Genomic DNA, 21,141 nt, shown 5'->3' on the forward strand with positions numbered 1-21,141 from the left:
GGTTTTACAAAAAACAGTTTTCAGTGCTATTCCTGGTGTTTGTAGGTATAATAGTCGAGTGGGTGGTCCTACTAGTGATAGACCATCTTCCCTGTAGGACTGTGCATGCAGAGATATATCAATCACTGATTAGGACTGCTTACTGGACTTAAGGGGGTTTTACACTAAGCGATATCGCTAGCAATATCGCTAAAACGTCACTGGTTTTGTGACGTTATAGCGATATTGCTAGCGATATCGCTATGTGTGATACTTACCAGCGACCGGCTCCCCCGCTGTCCATCGCTGATCGCGCGAGAATGTCCGGCTCCATTTCTCGTCGGGCGCTTCCTGCTGAGACTTCCTGCTGTGACGACAAGCGACGCGTGGAGGCGGGCGGGAGGACGTCAGGATCGCTGTGTGTGAATGGTAAGTATCGTGCGCTGCGTCGCTGCTGCATCACTGTGAGGTCTTTCTGTATGAAAGCTCACTAGCGATCATTTAGCGATGCACCAGCGATCCTGACCGGGTCGGATCGCTGGTCGGATCGCTGGTGCATCGCTAAATGTAAAAGGGCCTTAACGCACACAAGGGAAGTTTTAATTAGAAAGAAATAGGATTATTCTATTTTCAAACATCTAACCCTGGGTTGGATCACTAAAGCAAATCCAAAAATGCCCCAAAAATAAGGGTACATATATTTGCTTCCATTCCTTTTGCTTACCCACCAAGGCAATGTTTACATAGGCCGAGAAAATTTCCTTAACAGATCAGGATGCAAATCCAGAGCGAATCCACGGATGTGATCCTCGGAGTTAACCATACTGTATCACAAAGCATTGCATAGGGCGTAGAATCTGCAGAAAATCCTAAAGCCGGGCTGAGACATCGGAGAACTTCTCTTTTTTCACATGAACACAAGCTTGATTACTTCAGATACAAAAATAGATTTAATACAACTAAGTAAAAGCAAAAAAATTTTATTTTTCCAAAAAAAACCAAAAAAAAACCAACAACTCATGAAGATAAAATATACAAACGAAAGTAGTTCTCTTGACGGCTGGCATTGCACTGGATATTGACTCTCTGCTTCCCAATCGGTAACAATCTAAGGAGGAACCGTATAGATCACATCATTGGAAAAAAATAATTCATGAGGAATGTAAGGGACTTTACAGATACCACGATTTGGCTGCACTGCTCTAATACTGAATTACAAGGACAACTGAGTATACAATAGATGCTGCAGGAAGTGATCCTCCGCCTTTACTTCAGCAAAGGTTTGGGTTTCGTCGGCCAGAGAAGAGACGTGGTGTTCACAGATACCGCTGTCAGGAAAGGAGAGACAGGACATGTCAGATCGGAATGGTACACATACCCGGAGAAGGTTATGAGAAGAGCAGAACAACAAATGCCATCCTTCTAATACTTTACAAGCTACTGCGCTACTGGCATTCAGATGAAAGTCACATAACCACATACAGCTGGAACCAAAATTATACATCCCCCATTGTACTAAAGAACAATGCAAAGGGCGCAAAACCACTAATATAACATGTCAATATGTCTCAAGTCTCAAAATGATTCACCCTTTTATGACAAGTTGTCTTTAGTATATACCGTAGCTTAGCCTTTTTGGCTGTTATAACCTGCTGCAAACATGATGCATAACCAGACACCAGATTCTGGCAGCATTCATGAGTGATCTTTTTAGTTTTTAGGAATGGGGCTAATATACAGCACCAGTTATAGGGGAAAACAGACATATACAAATTTATTTAAAATACTGATGTGCCCCACAAAAGGTATTTTATGAAGTTCGTGTGAAAGGGTGGATGATGGCATAAGGTGTGAAATAAATGTTAAAAAATAAATTAAACAAAGAAAGAAAAAAAAGCCATTGCCAGTAGAATTGCTGACTCTAGCCCCAATCCTGTCAAAATAACATGTCCATCAAATAAAAATAATTTTCAAAGGAAAGGAGAAAACAAATTAAAATATTTTTTCAATGAATCCTTCTTGTTGTAAAAAAATAAAATATGAAAAATAGACAAGTGTTTCCTGTTCTCCGCCTTACATTTTCCACCCGATATCAGCTAAAAAAATTATAACAAAATAAAAAGAAGCATAAGGCCCAAAGGGAAAAAAAAAAAAAAAAAAAAAAAAAAAAAGGGCAAAAGGTATTCAAATATGCAAATTATTTTTTTTTATTTTTATTTTTTTAGGACTGATGAAACCGGCACTGTACAAAAAATAAAAAACAAAAATGTGCTTGGTCAGGAACAGGGAAAAATTGTCCAGTCTTGAACTGGTTAAATACCAGAAATCATGTTTCGGTTCAGATTTTTTTTTTTCTCTATTTGCAAAAATCAGTTCCATTTGGCCAGGTTCACAATGCCTGTACTAAGGAGCACTGCCACCTAGAATGCTTATTTCAGGGCAATGATTTGATGGCCAAGGTGACCACTGTTCAATATTTTTGGACCTTGGAGCTCATGCTGAACTGCAAGGAAAAAATTACTTACGGCACATTCTGTTAACAGGAGCATACTACGAGTGTACAGAGACAAGTAAATCTTACTTACGTGGGGTTGGGAGGAGACCAGGTTTGTCCCCAAGCAATGGACGTTTTGCTGGTGAATGAGGTGGAAAACCAAGAAGCGGTGGTCTTTTAGGGGGCATTGCCAAGAGAGGTGGAGGTTTACCTTGCGGTGCAGACATTCCTAATACAAAGGGATGAAAACACCCTGCGCTTAGCTGACAGATGCCACATAATCAGACTATACGGATCATATTGAAGTGTATGGGGCTGAAATTGGCCACTACACAGTGTACGGAGCCACGCCGCTCCGGCTCTATAAACTGCCATGGCTGAAAACAGCTGATTAATCAGGGCACCATGTGTCAGACCCCCACAAATCTAATAGATGACCTATACGCCATCAATATCAAAGTCCATGAAAATGCCTTTGACTTATTGCTTTACAGAATTTCCCGTATTCCTTCTTTGCCTACTCAAACACTTACTGGAGAGAGTCCCCCAAATGTGGATTACTTACAGAGACCGTCAGAATGTCTCATATCCCCCCCAAATCACAAAAAAAAAAAAGAAGCTGTATACCCAAAAATAAGAAAAACAAAGAAATAAATAAAAATAGTTCATGGCCTAGAAAATGTTATATGTGCAAAGATGTATATCCTTAACCACCCACAAAAACACAAAATAGAATAGTGGCCAAATAGCTATTGTGGCAGATATTGTGCAGAACACTCAATATATCCCAAACATTTGTGTGAAAGTCGAGAGTCAGGAATTAAAACAAAATACCCCATCCCATGGAGAAGAGACGGCGATAATCACAGCGGACAAATGTCTTCAACCAGCATATACCTATTGAACCGATCCAAAATAAACTGGAAAGAAAAAACAAAAAAGCCAACCTGGAGTAGGAAGAAGTCCGGCAGAGGGTCTGTCGCGTAGGAGAGATGGTTTCACGATGGACATGAGTGGAGTCCTGCCTGGGGTAGGGAGGAGCGGAGGCGGCTTGGCCATGGCATCAACAGAAGCAGCCACGGCTTGTATATTAGTTTCGTACACAGCGCCAATGCCATCTTCTGTGTGATCCGTCTTCTTGAAGACTAAACACAAACACTCATCTGGTCAATAGGATTGACAGCAATACTCCTGAGGATAGAGCTAATATTATAGGCGGCTGCACAAAGCTGACCGGCAATACCAGCCACTTAAGCAGCGCTGTCCGGGACAAAGCTCATGAGCAACGGGACCATTCCATTTATTTATTTTTTCTCCAAACTGCCTAACCAATCATTTACTGCTGGCCCATCCTAACCACAGGGCATCAAATGACAATCCTAGACCAGCTCACAAGGAACCAAGAACGTTTCCCACATTAGTAGGAGCACATGTGGAAACAGACGGGGTGACTAACAGGCAATCTCTGCACGTGTTGCGGCTGCCGAACAGCGGCAAAACATGCAGCCGAGGGGATTCGGGCATACTATTCGAGCACACCAACGACACTCGGGGACCAAATGAGAATGCTCGGATAACACCTTATCCCAGCATGTTTGCAATATATTAACAGTAGTGATGAGCAATCACCATATTATATATGCAATATATCAAGCAGATGATGGGAGGAGGAGTGCTTCTTTAAGCCATGAAATGCAGGAATCCATCCCTGTGTGCCGTTCATGGCAGATATAAATCAGCTAGTCTTCTAACAAGTCAATTGCAAATTAAGAGATAGATCAGGAGGGAAAAACTGCAGGATACAAGTCATATGATGGCAAAAAGACCGTGCATCCCCATGAACACTCAGGACAGTTTATTCTGAGAAGTTACCTTAAAGTACAGTTACCCCATATATTGATAAACTAAATGAGCACAAGTGAAAAGCTTGTGACTCCCGAGGACGGCAAACATCTGACGCAGACCAATGTGACCCACAGATATTCCACCCTGCTGCCCCATAAAGGTGCATCTGTTAACCCATTCCCAATGCGGCCACTTTTTGTACTTTAGTTTTTTTTCTTCCAAGAGCCATAACTTTATTATTTCTCTGTAAGCTTACTCATATGAGGGCTTGTATCCTTAAAAAAAAAAAAAGTTACTCTTTCCCTTCCATTATCTATCATATAGCTAAAGGGAGATTGCCAGCTGATTTATATTCCCCCCCACCCCATTATAAAGGACAGCGGAGATGAACACTGCTGACCTGGTGTTGGAAGGAGCCCAGTGCCTGGAGGTCGGTCACCCAGCAGAGAAGGCTTAGGCTGTGCCCCGTAGGAATTTCGGGCCGGAGTGGGCAGGAGAGGTGGCGGCTTCTCCAGAAGCGTTTTGGTGCTGGAGTGACTGTCATATGTTGCATTTCCCTTCTCAGTGGTGTCCGCTTCTTCAAAGCCTAGATTTTAACAACCATGTTAAGCAGAGAAAACAAAAAACAAGGACGACATGAAAGACATGACGCATCACAAAAAGGAAGAATTGAGGGTAATCTATGACCGGTAAATATATTTAGGAAATATATCAAAATCATGAGCTAGGGCAAATCACAATACCTCTAATAAAAAGAAATACCTGACACCTAAATTTTAATTTAAAGATTTTTTTTTATTATTTTAACATCCACATAAAGAGAAGTCCAGGGAAAAAAAAAAATCACTGTGATTTTGTAATAAACTAATACATGGAGACAGAATTAAGCATGTTTTTTTACCTTACTTTTTTTTTTTTCTTGTTTGTTTTAAATTATTTTGTTTTTGGTCAATGATAAACCCACAGGATTCACTTTAAATGTCGGGGAAGGTTTGATGTGGCTCCTGAAATTACACTGCGTGTATCTGTGAATTTTACTTTTAATTAACGCGAGGATGAGGTGCAATTGATTGTGTAACGTGAAGCTGTATATTAGCTTTATTTACTTTAACCCTTTAAGGATTTGGCCATTTATGGGGTAAAAAGGACCCTGATCGAGAACACGCCGACTACCATTTTGGAATGTGTATAGGTTTATAAGCGATTCTTCTTCATTTAACATATAAAGTTTATATATATTTTGAGGTTTTACTGAAAAGTTTATGCACATGGGAACACAAAGTATGTGGATTTTTAAGTTATATGTATTTTAAAAGCAAAAATATATATTATGTATAGGAAAATGTGTTTTTGGTGCATTTATTAAAAATTCTTAACTTTTTATTTAATTACTTTTCTGGGTTCAGATTGGGACTTTAGAGTTTTCATTTGAAGCATTTTTACTATCAACATGTTGGCGTAATTGTGGCATGTTTTAGAGTTCTGCTCCCGCCTCTGATCTCGCACCAAACAGTAGCCGTGAAATCATCATGACGGAAACGCGCGGTGTGGCTGCACCTCACCGGCACGCAGGACGTACATTTTAAGCATTGGACGGCAAGTGGTAAAGTGTTGTTATTCAAAATTACGGCTTCGATTAATATTTTAGTGATTTTTATTATTAAATTTGCCAGTATTTAATGATAAGCGGAGCCTCATGGCCGTAATACAGGAACATTTTAGTATTTGCATTAAGGCCACAGGTGTCGGGCTGACCACGGTGTTTAGGACCCGAACGATCAATACTAGGGCTTATTCAGTGGTCCGTGAAACTCTGTCCAAGCATAGATCACAATATACTGACTGCCAACAAGTCTCATGAGCCGAGCGAGAGCCTCACAGGCATATACAAGGCTGTCAAGTTCGGGTAAGGACATCTGCTGACAGACCGTGCATTGAGGTTTCTGCTCAGTTTCACAGACGTCGGCATGAGCCCTTGGAATGATCTTTGGCATGGTTAGTTCGAAGACTTGCAACACTATATACTAAAAATGTGCCCGCGTCATGGCCGACTGAATTAATATGTAGGATATATACACTTGTTTTGTATTTCTCTGCATCTAAAACAGATTAAATACATTTAGACTGCACATACTAATTTCTCAGGAACACAAGGCCAAATTAGGAGACATGGAAAAATGGTGGCGCAAAGACCACAGATCAGAGAGGAGTGTTCCCGAATTACAGGATGTGTTACATACTTTGACAAGTGATTTGGTAGGAGAGTGAGTTCTAGAATAAAGGTGGTACCAGTGGGGGGTGAGCAGGAGGGAGAGGGGGATTGGGCACGTAGATGTGGAAAGGGAAGGTCAAGATGGCAAACATTGAGTATACCTTCCAGCTCAGTTATCCTGGTCTTCAGGTAGTTGCTGATTGCGCTCAGCTCTTCAGAATATAAATATTTGCCATCGCTTAAGAGGAAGAGAAGGTGTCTAATGTCCAGAGGGACATTGTAAGATTGATAGAGTTCCCTCTCCAGGTAGTCATCCGCCAGATCAGCCGCTTTGTGCGAAATCTCATTACGCTCCTGCTGTTCACGCTCGCCAAAAATTTTCCCAAATGCCTTAACTATGAGAGCCAGGGCATCCTCCATGGGCATATTACGGTGTACTACAGAGGAGAGACATAACTTGCTGTGTCAGTCAGGAGAGCTCACATCTATTAAAAGCATTAAAAAAAAAAAATCATGTAACGTGTTGACGCAATCATGTGAGATGTAGAAGGTCTGCGGGAGTATTTAAGGAGTGGCACGGTAACTTTAGCACCAGTGAAGACGCACTATCCATCATAGCCTCGGGGACAGTACTACAAATACAGACTGGGGAACAAGGAATGCAATAGTCACTATTCTTTTTTAATATATGATATAATTATGCGTCAATTGTATATTTTATAGTAATTTTAGCAATGTGTGAAAAAAAAAAAAAGGGAATAGTATCAGGGCTGTTAGTGCTCACAATTTGCCACAATTGGGCTTGATGGTTGGAGGGGGAGGGATTTTATTTTTATTCTACATATTGGGGGTCATTTGGAGACATGGCATTGTATGTGTCTTCAACACTCCAGCTGTGTATTCTCAGGCAGCTGTAAGTATACAAATTGAGGGTCAGGAAGGACTGGCAATAGCGTCATTTAAATGCGGTTTTCAGCAGCATTTAAATGGTTAAATAGCAGAGATTGGATCTTACTTTAGTCGCTCCTGTTACGTTAGATCCTAGCTGTGTAACACAGCCGGCATCTCATGGATACGGGGGAGGAATGGTGGTCAGGGGGGTTGTCACCTCCTGAGCCCAAACTATACATGGGCACCCAATGTAGGATGGAGTATTACGTCCTAAGTCAGGAAGGAGTTAAATACATAAAAAAAGTTACGCTTTCCCTTCCATTGTGTATCATATAGCTAAAGGGAGCTTGTAGCTAATTTATAGTCCCCCGATCCAAGCCAACAGTCACATACATGCACAAGATCCAAGCCAACAGACACAAGATACTTATGCAGTTAATCCTTACATAATCTCCATGAATAATCTAATTAGTAAATAAATGAAAAGGAATATTTATATAAGGGGGAACAGTCTCCGGTACGGATGTAAGTGGGAGAAGGCTCACTATAATGTGTATTTCGTGTGTGAACACTTATTCTTTGTTGGGGTCCAGTAGTGATTGGCTCAGTGGTTACAGACGTCCATGTATGGCGGTGGAGGGACAGGACGTCACATAAACAATACATGGAGAATTAGATAATGGACCCTATGTAGTTTCTTCACTGTAACTTCTACTTTCGATGTACTGTAACCCCTTCTCATGTACACCACCATGGAGGCAATGGTGCTCTAAAACTATAATAATGCATCCAATTGGACAAATGTTCACAATTAGTCAATAGTATCACTTTAAAAAGTACCGTATTTTGAGGTCACAGAAATGTCTTCATGAAAACAATACATTATAAAAGGGTAGCAATGAGGAACACTGCTAACCTGGTGTTGGAAGTAGCCCAGCGCCTGCAGGTCGGATGCCCAGCAGAGAAGGCTTAGGCTGTGCTGCGTAGGGATTTCGGGTAGGAGTGGGCAGGAGAGGTGGCGGCTTGTCCTGGAGATGCGTTTTAGTGCTGGAGTGACTGTCATATCTGCCATTTCCCTTCTCAGTGATGTCCGCTTCTTCAAAGCCTAGAGTTTAACAACCATGTTATGCAATAACGCAGGGGAACAGAATCTGGCCGGACGCAGCTTCAGAGCAGCGCTTACGAGGTCTACACAAATGAACTTGCGAGTGTTGTGTAAGAGATCGTCCAGCACAGTCAAATTTTGAGAATGGAGAAAAGTTTTTGTAATCAGTAATTTGCAAGTGTGGTTGGTTTATTACAAGAAATTTTATCCATGTGTGATGTTGAGAAACTTCTTTTTCAATGTTGCAAGCCCAAATATAGTGTAGCCCTAGCCTGAAACACAGCCAGCACCAGACTGCTTCCGTCATACTGGTTTATGCAAAGTCACAACCCACCTATATCATTCGTACTGATAGAAGCACAGCTGGAGCGTTGAAGGCGAGGAATGCTGATGTGTGCGTGTCCTTAGACGGGCTAACAATGGTTTGTTCTGTGATCAGTAGTGTGACGACCGTCTTGCGGAGTGTGGAAGCGTTTTTTTTTTTTATGTATAGCTACACTTACTTTTGATAGAGTCATGAAGAATGATTGCAGTGCAAGAGGTCAGAGCTACATTTGACTGTTCAACTAGTATGCAAAACGGGGAGCCATCGTTTTTAACTTCCTGGAGGGCGCGTGTGAGACCAGACTCTGATGTCAAGTATATCATCTCCACCACAAGGCCATGATCCTGTAATCGATGGCCTATGGCAGTGGCGTACTCCCTTTAAAAAGAGAAAATGGTTGTTATTGGCAAAAGACAGACGATATGTTTTATGCAGCGAGACCAGGTTGTGTCATGTCATAGCAGCAGGGACAGTGTCTAAGGTGTTGTGTCAGTACCGTGTAGTTTTATGGTGTGCAATACTAAATATACAACATGATTACTATGGATTATAGTGACGTGTTCAAGGGTTTTGTTTTCTTTTTTTTAAACCATGTTTGTACATTATAAAATTAGAATACCCACAGAGAATAGAAAAAGAAAAGTCACTGATAACTGTAAAAAAAAAAAAAAAATTAAATATTTTACACATGTATATAATCACCACTCCCCATCTAGTCATTAGGTAACAGTCAGAGTGAGTTACCTGTAAATGGAGGCCAGACAATACGACTACTTCCATTCGGTTGCAGTACAAGCTTACCTAACTACAACAGCATCCCATCTTAGTGGCCTCGGCATCAGCTGGGTCTAAAGTCTGATGAGACTCTCACAGGGAAAGGTCTCGTCAAAACAGAGGCAGGATTACAATAACAGGTAACTCTTCTACAGTGGCATGTAAAAGTTTGGGCACCCCTGGTCAAAATTACTGTTTTTGTGAGCAGTTAAGCAGGTTGAAGATGAAATTATCTCTAAAAGTGATCAAGTTAAACAGGACACATTTCCTTTGTATTTTAGACAAAACTAAATATTTTCATCTTTAACATTCTAACAATTACAAAAAGGAAAATGGGCCTTTGCAAAAGATTTGCCCCCCCCCCCCCGCATGGTTAGTACCTAAAGGAGCTACAAAATGTTCAACACGGAGGACCGTGAAGACTGAAAAAACCTATACAAATAAAGGTCCTCAAATAAATTCATTTAAAAATAATTTTTATTGAACCATATCAAAATATTTTTAGATGTAAATACTTATGTCCCCCCCACAAATTGAGAAAAGTATTCAAGGTGTGATACCTTTATTGGCTAACCAGAGAAATTATATTTGCAAGCTTTCAGGGCTCAAAAGGCCCCTTCATCAGGCTAAATTACAAGTGAATTACTGAGAAAAGATGGCAACATTTAAATAGGAATTACAACAGGACATGAGATGATGCTAGCTATAGACAGGCCAAGGAAATCAAATTAAGGTTTTTGTTACACATGCAGATGAGGACCAAGTGTTCTATTAGAGATCTGAAGACCTTCTTGTGGAGGTGTGAACTGTGTTCATGTAATGAGTCATGAACCCAGGTGTCAAATTCAGTCCTATTGTTAGAGATTGGAACATATTTATAAATTTAAACTCCCAAATTTCCCTTTCTCTGTCACTATTAAAATGACCTTTCAATATTAGGACTTTTAGATCTGCCAAGCTGTGTCCAGGTCTAGAGAAGTGTATCCCTACAGGTGTGTCCAGCTCATTTTTTATCGTATGTCTATGCAGATTCTTCCTTGTTTGTAGTTTTTGCTTAGTTTCCCTGATGTATGTCCCTGCATTGCACCTTGTACACTGTATCATGTACACGACATTGGAGGATGTACCTGGACACAGCTTGGCAGATCTAAAAGTCCTAATATTGAAAGGTCATTTTAATAGTGACAGAGAAAGGAAGATTTGGGAGTTTAAATTTATAAATATGTTCCAATCTCTAACAATAGGACTGAATTTGACACCTGGGTTCATGACTCATTACATGGACACAGTTCACACCTCCACAAGAAGGTCTTCAGATCTCTAATAGAACACTTGGTCCTCATCTGCATGTGTAACAAAAACCTTAATTTGATTTCCTTGGCCTCTCTATAGCTAGCATCATCTCATGTCCTGTTGTAATTCCTATTTAAATGTTGCCATCTTTTCTCAGTAATTCACTTGTAATCTAGCCTGATGAAGGGGCCTTTTGAGCCCTGAAAGCTTGCTTGCAAATATAATTTCTCTGGTTAGCCAATAAAGGTATCACACCTTGAATACTTTTCTCAATTTTTTTTTGGGGGGGCATAAGTATTTACATCTATTTTTCTGGCTAACACGGTACCACAATTTTATTTTGTATTGTACATCGTCAAAATATTTTTAAAAAGGGATGACACAAGAAAAAAAACAATGCACACATTGAGCAGGAAGACAAGTTCTGCCCTACAATAAGAGTTTGATAAAATCCTTAAAGTGCTTTAGATAAATCAATGGGCTACAAGGTGCATATAGTTACCCAGAGTCCGGACCGCTGCAATGTAACCCTTGACGCGCGTTTTGGTATCTTCCTCAGAAGGGGTAACCAAATTTGCACCTTGTAGCCCTTATTCAATTGCTATTCAGCGCTAACATTTCTATTCAGTCTCTGGCTATGGTATGCAGAGAAATCGTTTCATAGTAGACTTTTTGTTGTGATGTTTTTGAATGTCATCTTACTTGGACTGGATATTTATCCATCTTAAAGTCTGCAGATGATTATACCCCAGTTTTGTCCTGTAGGATTTGTTCTAGCCCTTTTATTATTATAATTTAAATCCCATTGATTTATCTAAAGCACTTGTCTTCCTGCTCAATGTGTGCATTGTTTTTTTTCTTGTGTGTCATTGTCCCTTTTTAAAAATATTTTGACATGGTTCAATAAAAAATATTTTTAAATGAATTTATTTGAGGACCTTTTTTTGTATAGGTTTATGGTTACTACCTAGTAGTACCCCCTTTTGCAAGCATCCCAGCTTGTAAACGCTTTTTGTAGCCAGGCAAGAGTCTATCAGTTCTTGTTTGAGGGATTTTCATCCATCTTCCTTGGAAAATTCCTCCAGTTCTGTGAGATTCTTGGGTCGTCTTCCATCCTCTGCTATTTTAAGGTCTAGCCACACATTTTCAATGATGTTCAGATCAGGGGACTGTGAGGGCCATTCTCAGCTTGCGCCTTTTCAGGTCGTCTATTGTGGATTTTGAAGTGTGTTTAGGATCGTTATCCATTTAAAGAAACCATCCTCGTTTCAACTTCAGCTTTTTTACAGATGGTGTTATGTTTGCATCAAGAATTTGTTGAAACTTCATCGAATTCATTCTTCCTTCTACCCGTGAAATGTTCCCCGTGCCATTGGCTGCAACACAACCACAAAGCATGATTTATCCACCCCTATGCTTAAGGATTGGTGAGAAGTTCTTTTTCTGAAATTCTGTGCCCTTTTATCCCCACAAATACCTTTGATCATTGTGGCCAAAGAGTTCTATTCTAACCTCATCGGTCTACAGGACTTGTTTCCAAAATGCATCAGGCTTGTTTAGATATCCTTATGCATACTTCCGATGCTGAATGTTACAGTGAGGACGCAGGAGAGGTTTTCTTCTGATGACTATTCGATGTAGGCCATATTTGTGTAGATGTCTCTGAACAGTAGAACAATATATCACAACTCCAGAGTCAGATAAATCTTCCTAAAGGTCTTTTGCAGTCAAGCGGGGGCTCCGATACGCCTTTCTAGCAATCCTGCTAGCAGTTCTCACTGAAATTTTGCTTGGTCTTCCAGACCTTATCCTGACCTCCACTGTTCCTGTTATCTGCCATTTCTTAATTACATTTTGAACTGAGGAAAGGGCCATCTTCTTATAGCCTTCTCCTGACTTGCCTAACAGGCTAATCTTGGTCAAAGTTATGAGGACACAAATCTTCGAGTGCTTAAACTTTTGCATCAGCCCATTTTCCTTTTAGTAACTTTTAAAATGTAAAAAGTGACTATATTATTTTTTTTTTTTTGCCTAAAATACAAAATCTTTAATGTCATCTTTAACTTTTTAGAGATCATCTCATCTTCAACTTGCTTAACTGTTCACAATAACAGTAATTTTGACCAAAGATGTTCAAACTTTTACATGTCACTGTATACCTAGCTGATAACACAGGATCCACCAAGCACAACACGTGATGTCACAGCTGACCCTGCTCCCCTTCCTTTACACATGCTCATAGATGCCTTAACACAAAACATGGGGTCTGAGTCAATCTATTGCCGCTAATGTGCATAAAAATTTCCCAAAACAAATGCATGGGAGTCTAGAAGAGAACATTTAACATAAAAACCTGATTTAAAACACATTTCCTTTAAAGCCTCCAGTCATGCTTAAATGAGGGTGATCTCCTCCTGTCCTGCTGGAAGCATAAGCCTGGACTGTTAAATGCTTTGGGCATGCAGCAGCCGAGTGACTTTTGAAGCAGAAAGCAAGAGCATACAGGCCAATAGGCAGAGGATGACTGCAGAAAGACCCCCACTTAAGAAGATAACTGGGGAGAGTAGTGAGGAGCGAATGTGCTCAGATAAGGTGTTATCTGAGCATGCTCGGGTGCTAACCAAGTGACTTTGGTATGCTAGAATAATATGTTCGAGTCCCCGTGGCTGCATGTCTCCCAGCTGTTAGACAGGGATTGCCTGTTTGTTAGGAAATCCCTGCGAGACATGCAGCCGCGGGGACTCCAACATATTATTTGTATTATTTGAGCACGCTGAAGACACACTTAGCACACGAGCATGCTCAGATAAAAACACCTTATCCCAGCACGTTCGCTCATCACAAGGGGAGAGCAAGAGTAGCAGCTAGTCCACACTCCCCATCCATCCTCCAAAAAAAACTACAGATGTATTGCTGATAAAAGTTTGTCTTCTAGTTGCAATAATATGGTATTTTAGGGGGAATAAGGCCCATCTAGTTCCATACAGCTTTGATTCAAGGAAAGGGCTCATAAAATGATGACGTAAAAAGAAAAAATAATTTCATTTTTTGCATTCTGAAAATTCTGCGGTTCTGACAAACAGCATTCTCTTGGCCATTTCTCCTACCCAAGTGTTACTATAGCTCATGTGTGAAGGATTACATCCCTGTGTGCTGCGCAGTTTCTATATTGCGCAAGAAGAACGCGGAATCGAGTGCGAATATAACGAATCTTGGAGATAAATGAAAATAGTTAAAATATAAGGTAAAAAAAAAAAAAACCACAATGAGTTATGAAAGTGACAATTTGATGCATATAAGGCCGCTGGTGATAAAAGCTTTGGTGTTTTTTGTGCAATAATTGACCATTGTTTTTCTGCTGTTTAGACGATACATTTTCACGTTACCGTTTAATAGACGGTTTTAGGTCTGTGCTGTGGACAATATCGCGGGAACATGCAGTTTGTCAAGTTTAAAGTGAAATGTGTTGAACGCCATGAGATGCAAATATGACGGAGTAAATAACTGATCATATATGGCTAACAATTTTTTGTTTTTTTATCCCACCTTTCCTAAACAGATGCATCTACTCTTGGATCAGCCATATGCAACACTTGCATTTTTTTCTCTCCAGCATAATATTTCCCAGTAATTAATTTGATCCCTAGTTTAATACTTTTTGTAACTACATTGCAAACCAAGAAAATCAAAAACGAAAAGGACTAGGGGGTCAACCTACGCATACCAAAGCAACACTGAAACCGCAAAGAGAAAAATGTATACCACAAAGGGAATCACCTAACAGTAATAAATAAGAAACAATATAATAAAGACATTTAAAAAGCCTAAAAGAGCGGACCTCAGCTTTATTGTAGACTCGTTTGTGGGTATTTTTTTCACCGTTATTTTAAGCTTTCTTTAATGTTTTCATAAAATTTTGTTAGGTGATCCCTTTGTGGTATACCTCTCTTTGCGGTTTTAGATTGCAAACTAACTGTACAGCCAAAGTAATTAAATAAAAATTAAAAAATGACACCTTAATAAAAGATTGACAGCTGTTAATACTGTTGTAGTATATCATATTTAACGTGAGAAAAATGAGTCTTTAATACAGAGGGAAAAAGCTTACCTTAGAGAGCAGCAAAATGAAGACTATCCATCTTCTAATACACATCTAATATTCCCTAGCAAAGCAGCTCGCCGCAACATTACATGCCCCTGGGAGGGGCAGCCTGGCCTACGTACATGCTATACTCTTATACACTTACATCTGATCCTTGCTGATCGCAACAATCACACAGTCTGAAGGTCTCTCCTTGTGGTATTCATCTTGTATCTGCTGATAAAACTTCAGATAAAGCTTCTCTCTGCGATCGTCAGAGTTGTACTGCTTGTCTATGTTAAAAAAAAGTTTGAATTAGTGCAATTTTTTGCCAATGTTTGAACATGCAGCCAGACAGTACCACACATAATAGGCCCCATATAGCTCGTCACCAGTGCCGTCATTTGCCACTGACCTGACTCAATACAGAATTGGAAACCATGGCAAAGGAGATGCATGATAAAATCCTAAAATATATTGATCATACAAGATCAAGGGCCACAATTAGCTGGAGGATCCATCATGTCACAATCCGTAACTTAATAATTAATCAAAAAGCAATTCAAAAAGGTTGGGGAATAACAAGATTTTACATCAGTGCTAAATTACTGAGTTTGAGTTCATCATATGTGCATATTGTACTGTTGCGCGTACGTACAGTGGGTGCAGCAGAGGCGTGCGTACAGTGTGTGCAGCAGATGGGTGCGTGTATCTACTGTGGGTGCAGCAGAGGCGTGCGTGTATCTGCTGTGTGCGCAGCAGAGGCGTGCTTGTATATACTGTGCGCTGCAGAGGAGTGCGTGTATCTACCGTTGTGCGCAGCAGAGGGGTGCGTGTATCTACCGTTGTGCGCAGCAGAGGGGTGCGTGTATCTGCCGTTGTGCGCAGCAGAGGGGTGCGTGTATCTGCCGTGTGCGCAGCAGAGGGGTGCGTGTATCTGCCGTGTGCGCAGCAGAGGGGTGCGTGTATCTGCCGTGTGCGCAGCAGAGGGGTGCGTGTATCTGCCGTGTGCGCAGCAGAGGGGTGCGTGTATCTACCGTTGTGCGCAGCAGAGGGGTGCGTGTATCTGCCGTGTGCGCAGCAGAGGGGTGCGTGTATCTGCCGTGTGCGCAGCAGAGGGGTGCGTGTATCTGGTGTGCGCGCAGCAGAGGGGTGCGTGTATCTGCCGTGCGCGCAGCAGAGGGGTGCGTGTATCTGCCGTGCGCGCAGCAGAGGGGTGCGTGTATCTGCCGTGCGCGCAGCAGAGGGGTGCGTGTATCTACCGTGCGCGCAGCAGAGGGGTGCGTGTATCTACCGTGCGCGCAGCAGAGGGGTGCGTGTATCTACCGTGTGCGCAGCAGAGGGGTGCGTGTATCTACCGTGTGCGCAGCAGAGGGGTGCGTGTATCTACCGTGTGCGCAGCAGAGGGGTGCGTGTATCTACCGTGTGCGCAGCAGAGGGGTGCGTGTATCTACCGTGTGCGCAGCAGAGGGGTGCGTGTATCTACCGTGTGCGCAGCAGAGGGGTGCGTGTATCTACCGTGTGGGCAGCAGAGGGGTGCGTGTATCTACCGTGTGGGCAGCAGAGGGGTGCGTGTATCTACCGTGTGCGCAGCAGAGGGGTGCGTACAGTGTGTATAGCAGAGGGGTGCGTGTATCTACTGTGGGTGCAGCAGAGGCGTGCGTACAGTGTGTGCAGCAGAGGGGTGCGTGTATCTACTGTGTGCGCAGCAGACGCGTGCTTGTATCTACTGTGTGAGCAGCAGAGTCGTGCTTGTATCTACCGTGTGCGCAGCAGAGGGGTGCGTGTATCTACCGTGTGCGCAGCAGAGGGGTGCGTGTATCTACCGTGTGCGCAGCAGAGGGGTGCGTGTATCTACCGTGTGCGCAGCAGAGGGGTGCGTACAGTGTGTATAGCAGAGGGGTGCGTGTATCTACTGTGGGTGCAGCAGAGGCGTGCGTACAGTGTGTGCAGCAGAGGGGTGCGTGTATCTACTGTGTGCGCAGCAGACGCGTGCTTGTATCTACTGTGTGAGCAGCAGAGGCGTGCTTGTATCTACCGTGTGCGCAGCAGAGGGGTGCGTGTATCTACCGTGTGCGCAGCAGAGGGGTGCGTGTATCTACCGTGTGCGCAGCAGAGGGGTGCGTGTATCTACTGTGTGCGCAGCAAAGGGGTGCGTGTAACTACTGTGTGCGCAGAAGAAAGGTGGTGTACAAATGTACATACTGAAGAGGTGTGTATGCATGCACTGTTCGTGCAATAGCGTTGTGTGCATCTGTATGTACAGCAGTGCTGCCTGCAGATCAGGTTTGTGTGATAATGTGGATGCTATAGAGCTGCATGTAATAGAATGTGCACGCTCTAGCCTATTACCACCCAACAGTCCAAAAATTTGTGGCATTGACATTTTCATACATTTATATCACCAGGGACGTTTTGAACAGTAGGAGATATGTTTTTACCATTTTCTGATGTTCAAACCTGGGGTGTGCCATATAGTCTGAAAACTATGGTATACACATTAATATTTTGGGACATTTAACTATAGGGACATAATGGCTGTTAGTTACAGAGGAACCACTAATGTCAATCATCTATTCCAGGCAATGGCGAAACATAAAATGAACCATAAACTGCTCTAACCGTACAAATAATAAGTGTCCAAACTTACTGTCTTGTGAGTACTGATATCTCTCACAATATTCCTCTGTTCCAGAAGTAAAGTTATGCTTCTTCCCAAAGAGTTCCTCAATGCTGTAAATACACAATGCATCCGTATACATCACAGTACACATTACTCAGAAATATTCACATCTCAAAGATTATTTGTTATAAATATAAGCTTATAAGAGCTGATGAGGTCATGGACTGCATCAAGAACTCTGGCGCCAACAGTTTCATACAACAGGTGGCAACCTCCTGCACGTTTTCCGTTTTCTTCCAGCAGGGGGCCCAGAGCTGGAGCATGCAAGAGGCAATGTGTACATGGTAAAGGGAAGTTACTGACAGAGGAGGAGGGTCTGCGCTGGAATCAGTGAAGGGCCAGCTGCAAGTACTGGAGAAAGGCAGCAGTGTAAAGGCGGTTGGGTCACATTCTAGTCGTGCTGTCTTAGCACAGAACTGGCATCTCTACCTTTGTATTAATGCACTGAGAAGTGTAGTAAGCTGTATGGGCATACACCCTCGTGCCAATCACTTGCCATTAACCATGCGGACCTCCGTACTGTGCAAGTGGACAGAACTGTGCTAATTCCAGCTTAAATACAGAGGCAGACGTCTGCAAGGGACTTCAGGCAATCAACTCTGCTGTGGATTTCTTCACCCTTTGCTGCACAATCTGGCCTGACCCAAAGGAAAACAACATCTTACCGTGTAGGAGCATGCCAATAGCAGACGCTCTTACCTGTTCTGCTCTTCCAAGTCTCTGCTATACTGCTCCGAGAATGAGGCTTTCTGGCTCGGCTTGTACGGATTAATGCTAAAAATGAGGATATACAGTTTAGGAAAAATTGCAATTCAGAATTTGAGTAACAGATATACACACATACTGAAATGGCTTCTATGAAGAGCAGTTTGCTTCATTGTAATGGTAGACCTACATATTCATCTCTGGTCAACCCATAATAAAAGGGATTAATTGTATTGTCTTCTGCTAATCTTCCCTCCTAATAGCTTTTCAGAAACCTAAAGTGGTTATTCAGAGCCTTGCACATCTGGTGGTGACTGCTATTGTGGTGTCCATCAGCTGCTTGTCGCTTCTTAGGTCCTATTAATTAGAATAGGATGACAACAAGCTCCTCTCACCACCTAAACCAGAAGTGACTGGCATTGTTTAACTCCTTTGCACTCCGGCTGCTTAATCTTCCTTTAATAAAAAAACAACAGCCACATAAAAAAGGCGGCATGATTGCACAGAATTTATGTGGATTTGTTACGGATTTTGCGCCTAAATTCGAATTCCTTAGTCACATGCATCTAAAAAAGTTTGCATTTGGAGAGAGGAGGGAGATAAATAGAATTTGTTACTTAATCCTATGTAAAAAAAAAAAAAAAGCCAGTGGATTAGTCAGTTCAGATAAACTGGAATAGATCTAATCACAGATTCACAGCTGAAATTGGAGCATTTTCTGAAATGAATGCTGAGTGATAATCAGGGCTGATTTGATTACTCCAAATAGGAAATGTGTGCACATACCTGAAAAGATAGTGACAACTTACAGCTCTCAAACTTTCGCCAAAAATGTATTGGTGAAGGTTACAATGGTTAGGGCCAAAAAAAAAACAAAAAAAAAAATGGCTCTTGGACCAGACTCGCTGGCTTTTTAAAGGAGATATCTGGGACTTTTTTTCTCTTTACAATGTGCCCAAGAACTAACAGGCAGATAGTTGCTATCTTTGCCAGCACAGAGCAGGCACTGACCACTCCTGCTGGCGCTTCCGGGGCCTGCGCTATAGCCAGTCCACAGAGCAGCTTCCCTTAAGCAGTGCTATGTTGAGGCATGAGTGCTGAGTAGTGATGAGCGAGTATATGCGTTGCACGGGTATCCTCCGAGTATTTTGGCATGCTTGGAGATTTAGTTTGTCGATGCAGCTGCATGATTTGCGGCTGCTAGACAGCCTGAATAAACATGGGGAATTGCCTGTTTGTTATGAAATCCCCACATGTATTCAGGCTGTCTAGCAGCCGCAAATCATGCAGCTACGGCGACAGAAACTAAATCTCCGAGCTCATCCAAATACTCGGAGGACACCCGACAAAGCTCAGGAAAACCCGAGCAACGAGTATACTCGCTCATCACTACTGCTGAGGCCATCAGCCGACAACCCGCTGTATAACTGCAAGGAGCCAGCTGTCAATCAGCATGACGTCGGCACTCAGGCTCCATGGTAGAAGAAAAAGACATTGAGCAGTTGGTGATCGCTCTGTGCCAGCACTGGATAAAACAGGCAGATAGCTACTACATGCCTGTTAGGTCTTAGGCCCATAGAATAATTGCTAAGGAGAAAAAGAGGTCTGGAAGAAATAACTCACATATGAAATCCCACAATTAAATACATGAATTCTTTGTAAATCGGACTAAACATAAAAGACACACACTTGACAATGCTAAAATGCAAAGCTGGTGTAGGCACTCTGGATTCACCCTATTTTATACCCTTTCCTGAACACCTGCCTACACAGCGGAGGTTTCCACCTCAATATTGTCAAACTGGAGCCCCCCACCCCTTTTCCCTTATTTCCCTAGTGCGCCCTCAACAGCTCTAGCTTGGATATCAATGTGTGGTAGCCACAAAAAAATATAGATTGTAAACAGAGGTATGCACCACTAATTCCAAATCCACAAACAAATGGGAGACAATAGGAATAAATAGAAAGAGGAAGAAGAATCGTTCCAGGTATCACACGCCACAAAACACAGTGTATGCCATATAGACACACAGCAAAAACAGGATTTTTTGGGTTGCTTACCGTAAAATCTGTTTCTCGGAGCCTTCATTGGGGGACACAGAGACCATGGGGGTATGCTGCTGCCACTAGGAGGCTGACACTATGCACAAAAAAAGGTTAGCTCCTCCTCCGCAGTGTACACCCCACCGACCGGCAGGAAGTTCCTCAGTTAGTGAGAAAGCAGTAGGAGAAGTAACAGAATAGATTGAAAGCAGAACAAACAACTCAACTGTAACAAACCGACAAACATAAGAACAGGAGTTGTAGAACATGGGAGGGTGCTGTGTCCCCCAATGAAGGCTCCGAGAAACAGATTTTACGGTAAGCAACCCAAAAAATCCTGTTTTCTCGTTCGCCTTATTGGGGGACACAGAGACCATGGGACGTCCCAAAGCAGTCCCTGGGGTGGGAAACAAACTTCCATCAGGCCAGTGGACTCGCCACCGCAGCCTGCAGAATCCTTCTACCTAGGCTGGCGTCCGCCGAAGCGTAGGTGTGGACCCTGTAGAATTTCACAAAGGTGTGAACCGATGACCACGTTGCAGCATTGCAAAGCTGCAGCGCGGAAGCTCTGTGGTGCACCGCCCAGGAGGCACCCACCGCCCGGGTAGAGTGCGCTCTGATCCCTGGAGGGGCCACTCGATGCTTGACCCGGTATGCCTCCAAAATTGCCGATCTGATCCAGCGCGCAATAGTGGCCTTTGAGGCTGGGTG

The 21,141-nt window shown here is 42.5% G+C and overlaps 1 protein-coding gene across 3 annotated transcripts in view; it reads right to left on the reverse strand.

Moving 5' to 3' along the window:
- Window positions 1-943: 943 nt before the first annotated feature.
- LOC141089688 (uncharacterized) overlaps window positions 944-21,141 on the reverse strand; it is a 51,374-nt gene continuing 31,176 nt past the window's right edge. For 2 of the 3 annotated variants that reach the window (XM_073576161.1, XM_073576163.1), the window contains exons 4-13: window positions 18,382-18,456; window positions 17,650-17,732; window positions 15,166-15,292; window positions 9,030-9,229; window positions 8,338-8,526; window positions 6,692-6,967; window positions 4,719-4,904; window positions 3,421-3,618; window positions 2,565-2,702; window positions 944-1,307 (exon numbers count right to left, since the gene is read on the reverse strand). In XM_073576161.1, coding sequence (XP_073432262.1) covers window positions 1,246-1,307; window positions 2,565-2,702; window positions 3,421-3,618; window positions 4,719-4,904; window positions 6,692-6,967; window positions 8,338-8,526; window positions 9,030-9,229; window positions 15,166-15,292; window positions 17,650-17,732; window positions 18,382-18,456 — 1,534 coding nt within the window. In that variant the 3' untranslated portion in view covers window positions 944-1,245. The remainder of the gene's footprint in view (window positions 1,308-2,564; window positions 2,703-3,420; window positions 3,619-4,718; window positions 4,905-6,691; window positions 6,968-8,337; window positions 8,527-9,029; window positions 9,230-15,165; window positions 15,293-17,649; window positions 17,733-18,381; window positions 18,457-21,141) is intronic. The other variant, XM_073576162.1, reaches the window with a different exon arrangement.

The sequence above is a fragment of the Dendrobates tinctorius genome, unplaced genomic scaffold, assembly GCF_039654945.1.
Source record: "Dendrobates tinctorius isolate UK_male_01 unplaced genomic scaffold, ASM3965494v1 ptg000047l, whole genome shotgun sequence".
Taxonomy (NCBI): domain Eukaryota; kingdom Metazoa; phylum Chordata; class Amphibia; order Anura; family Dendrobatidae; genus Dendrobates; species Dendrobates tinctorius.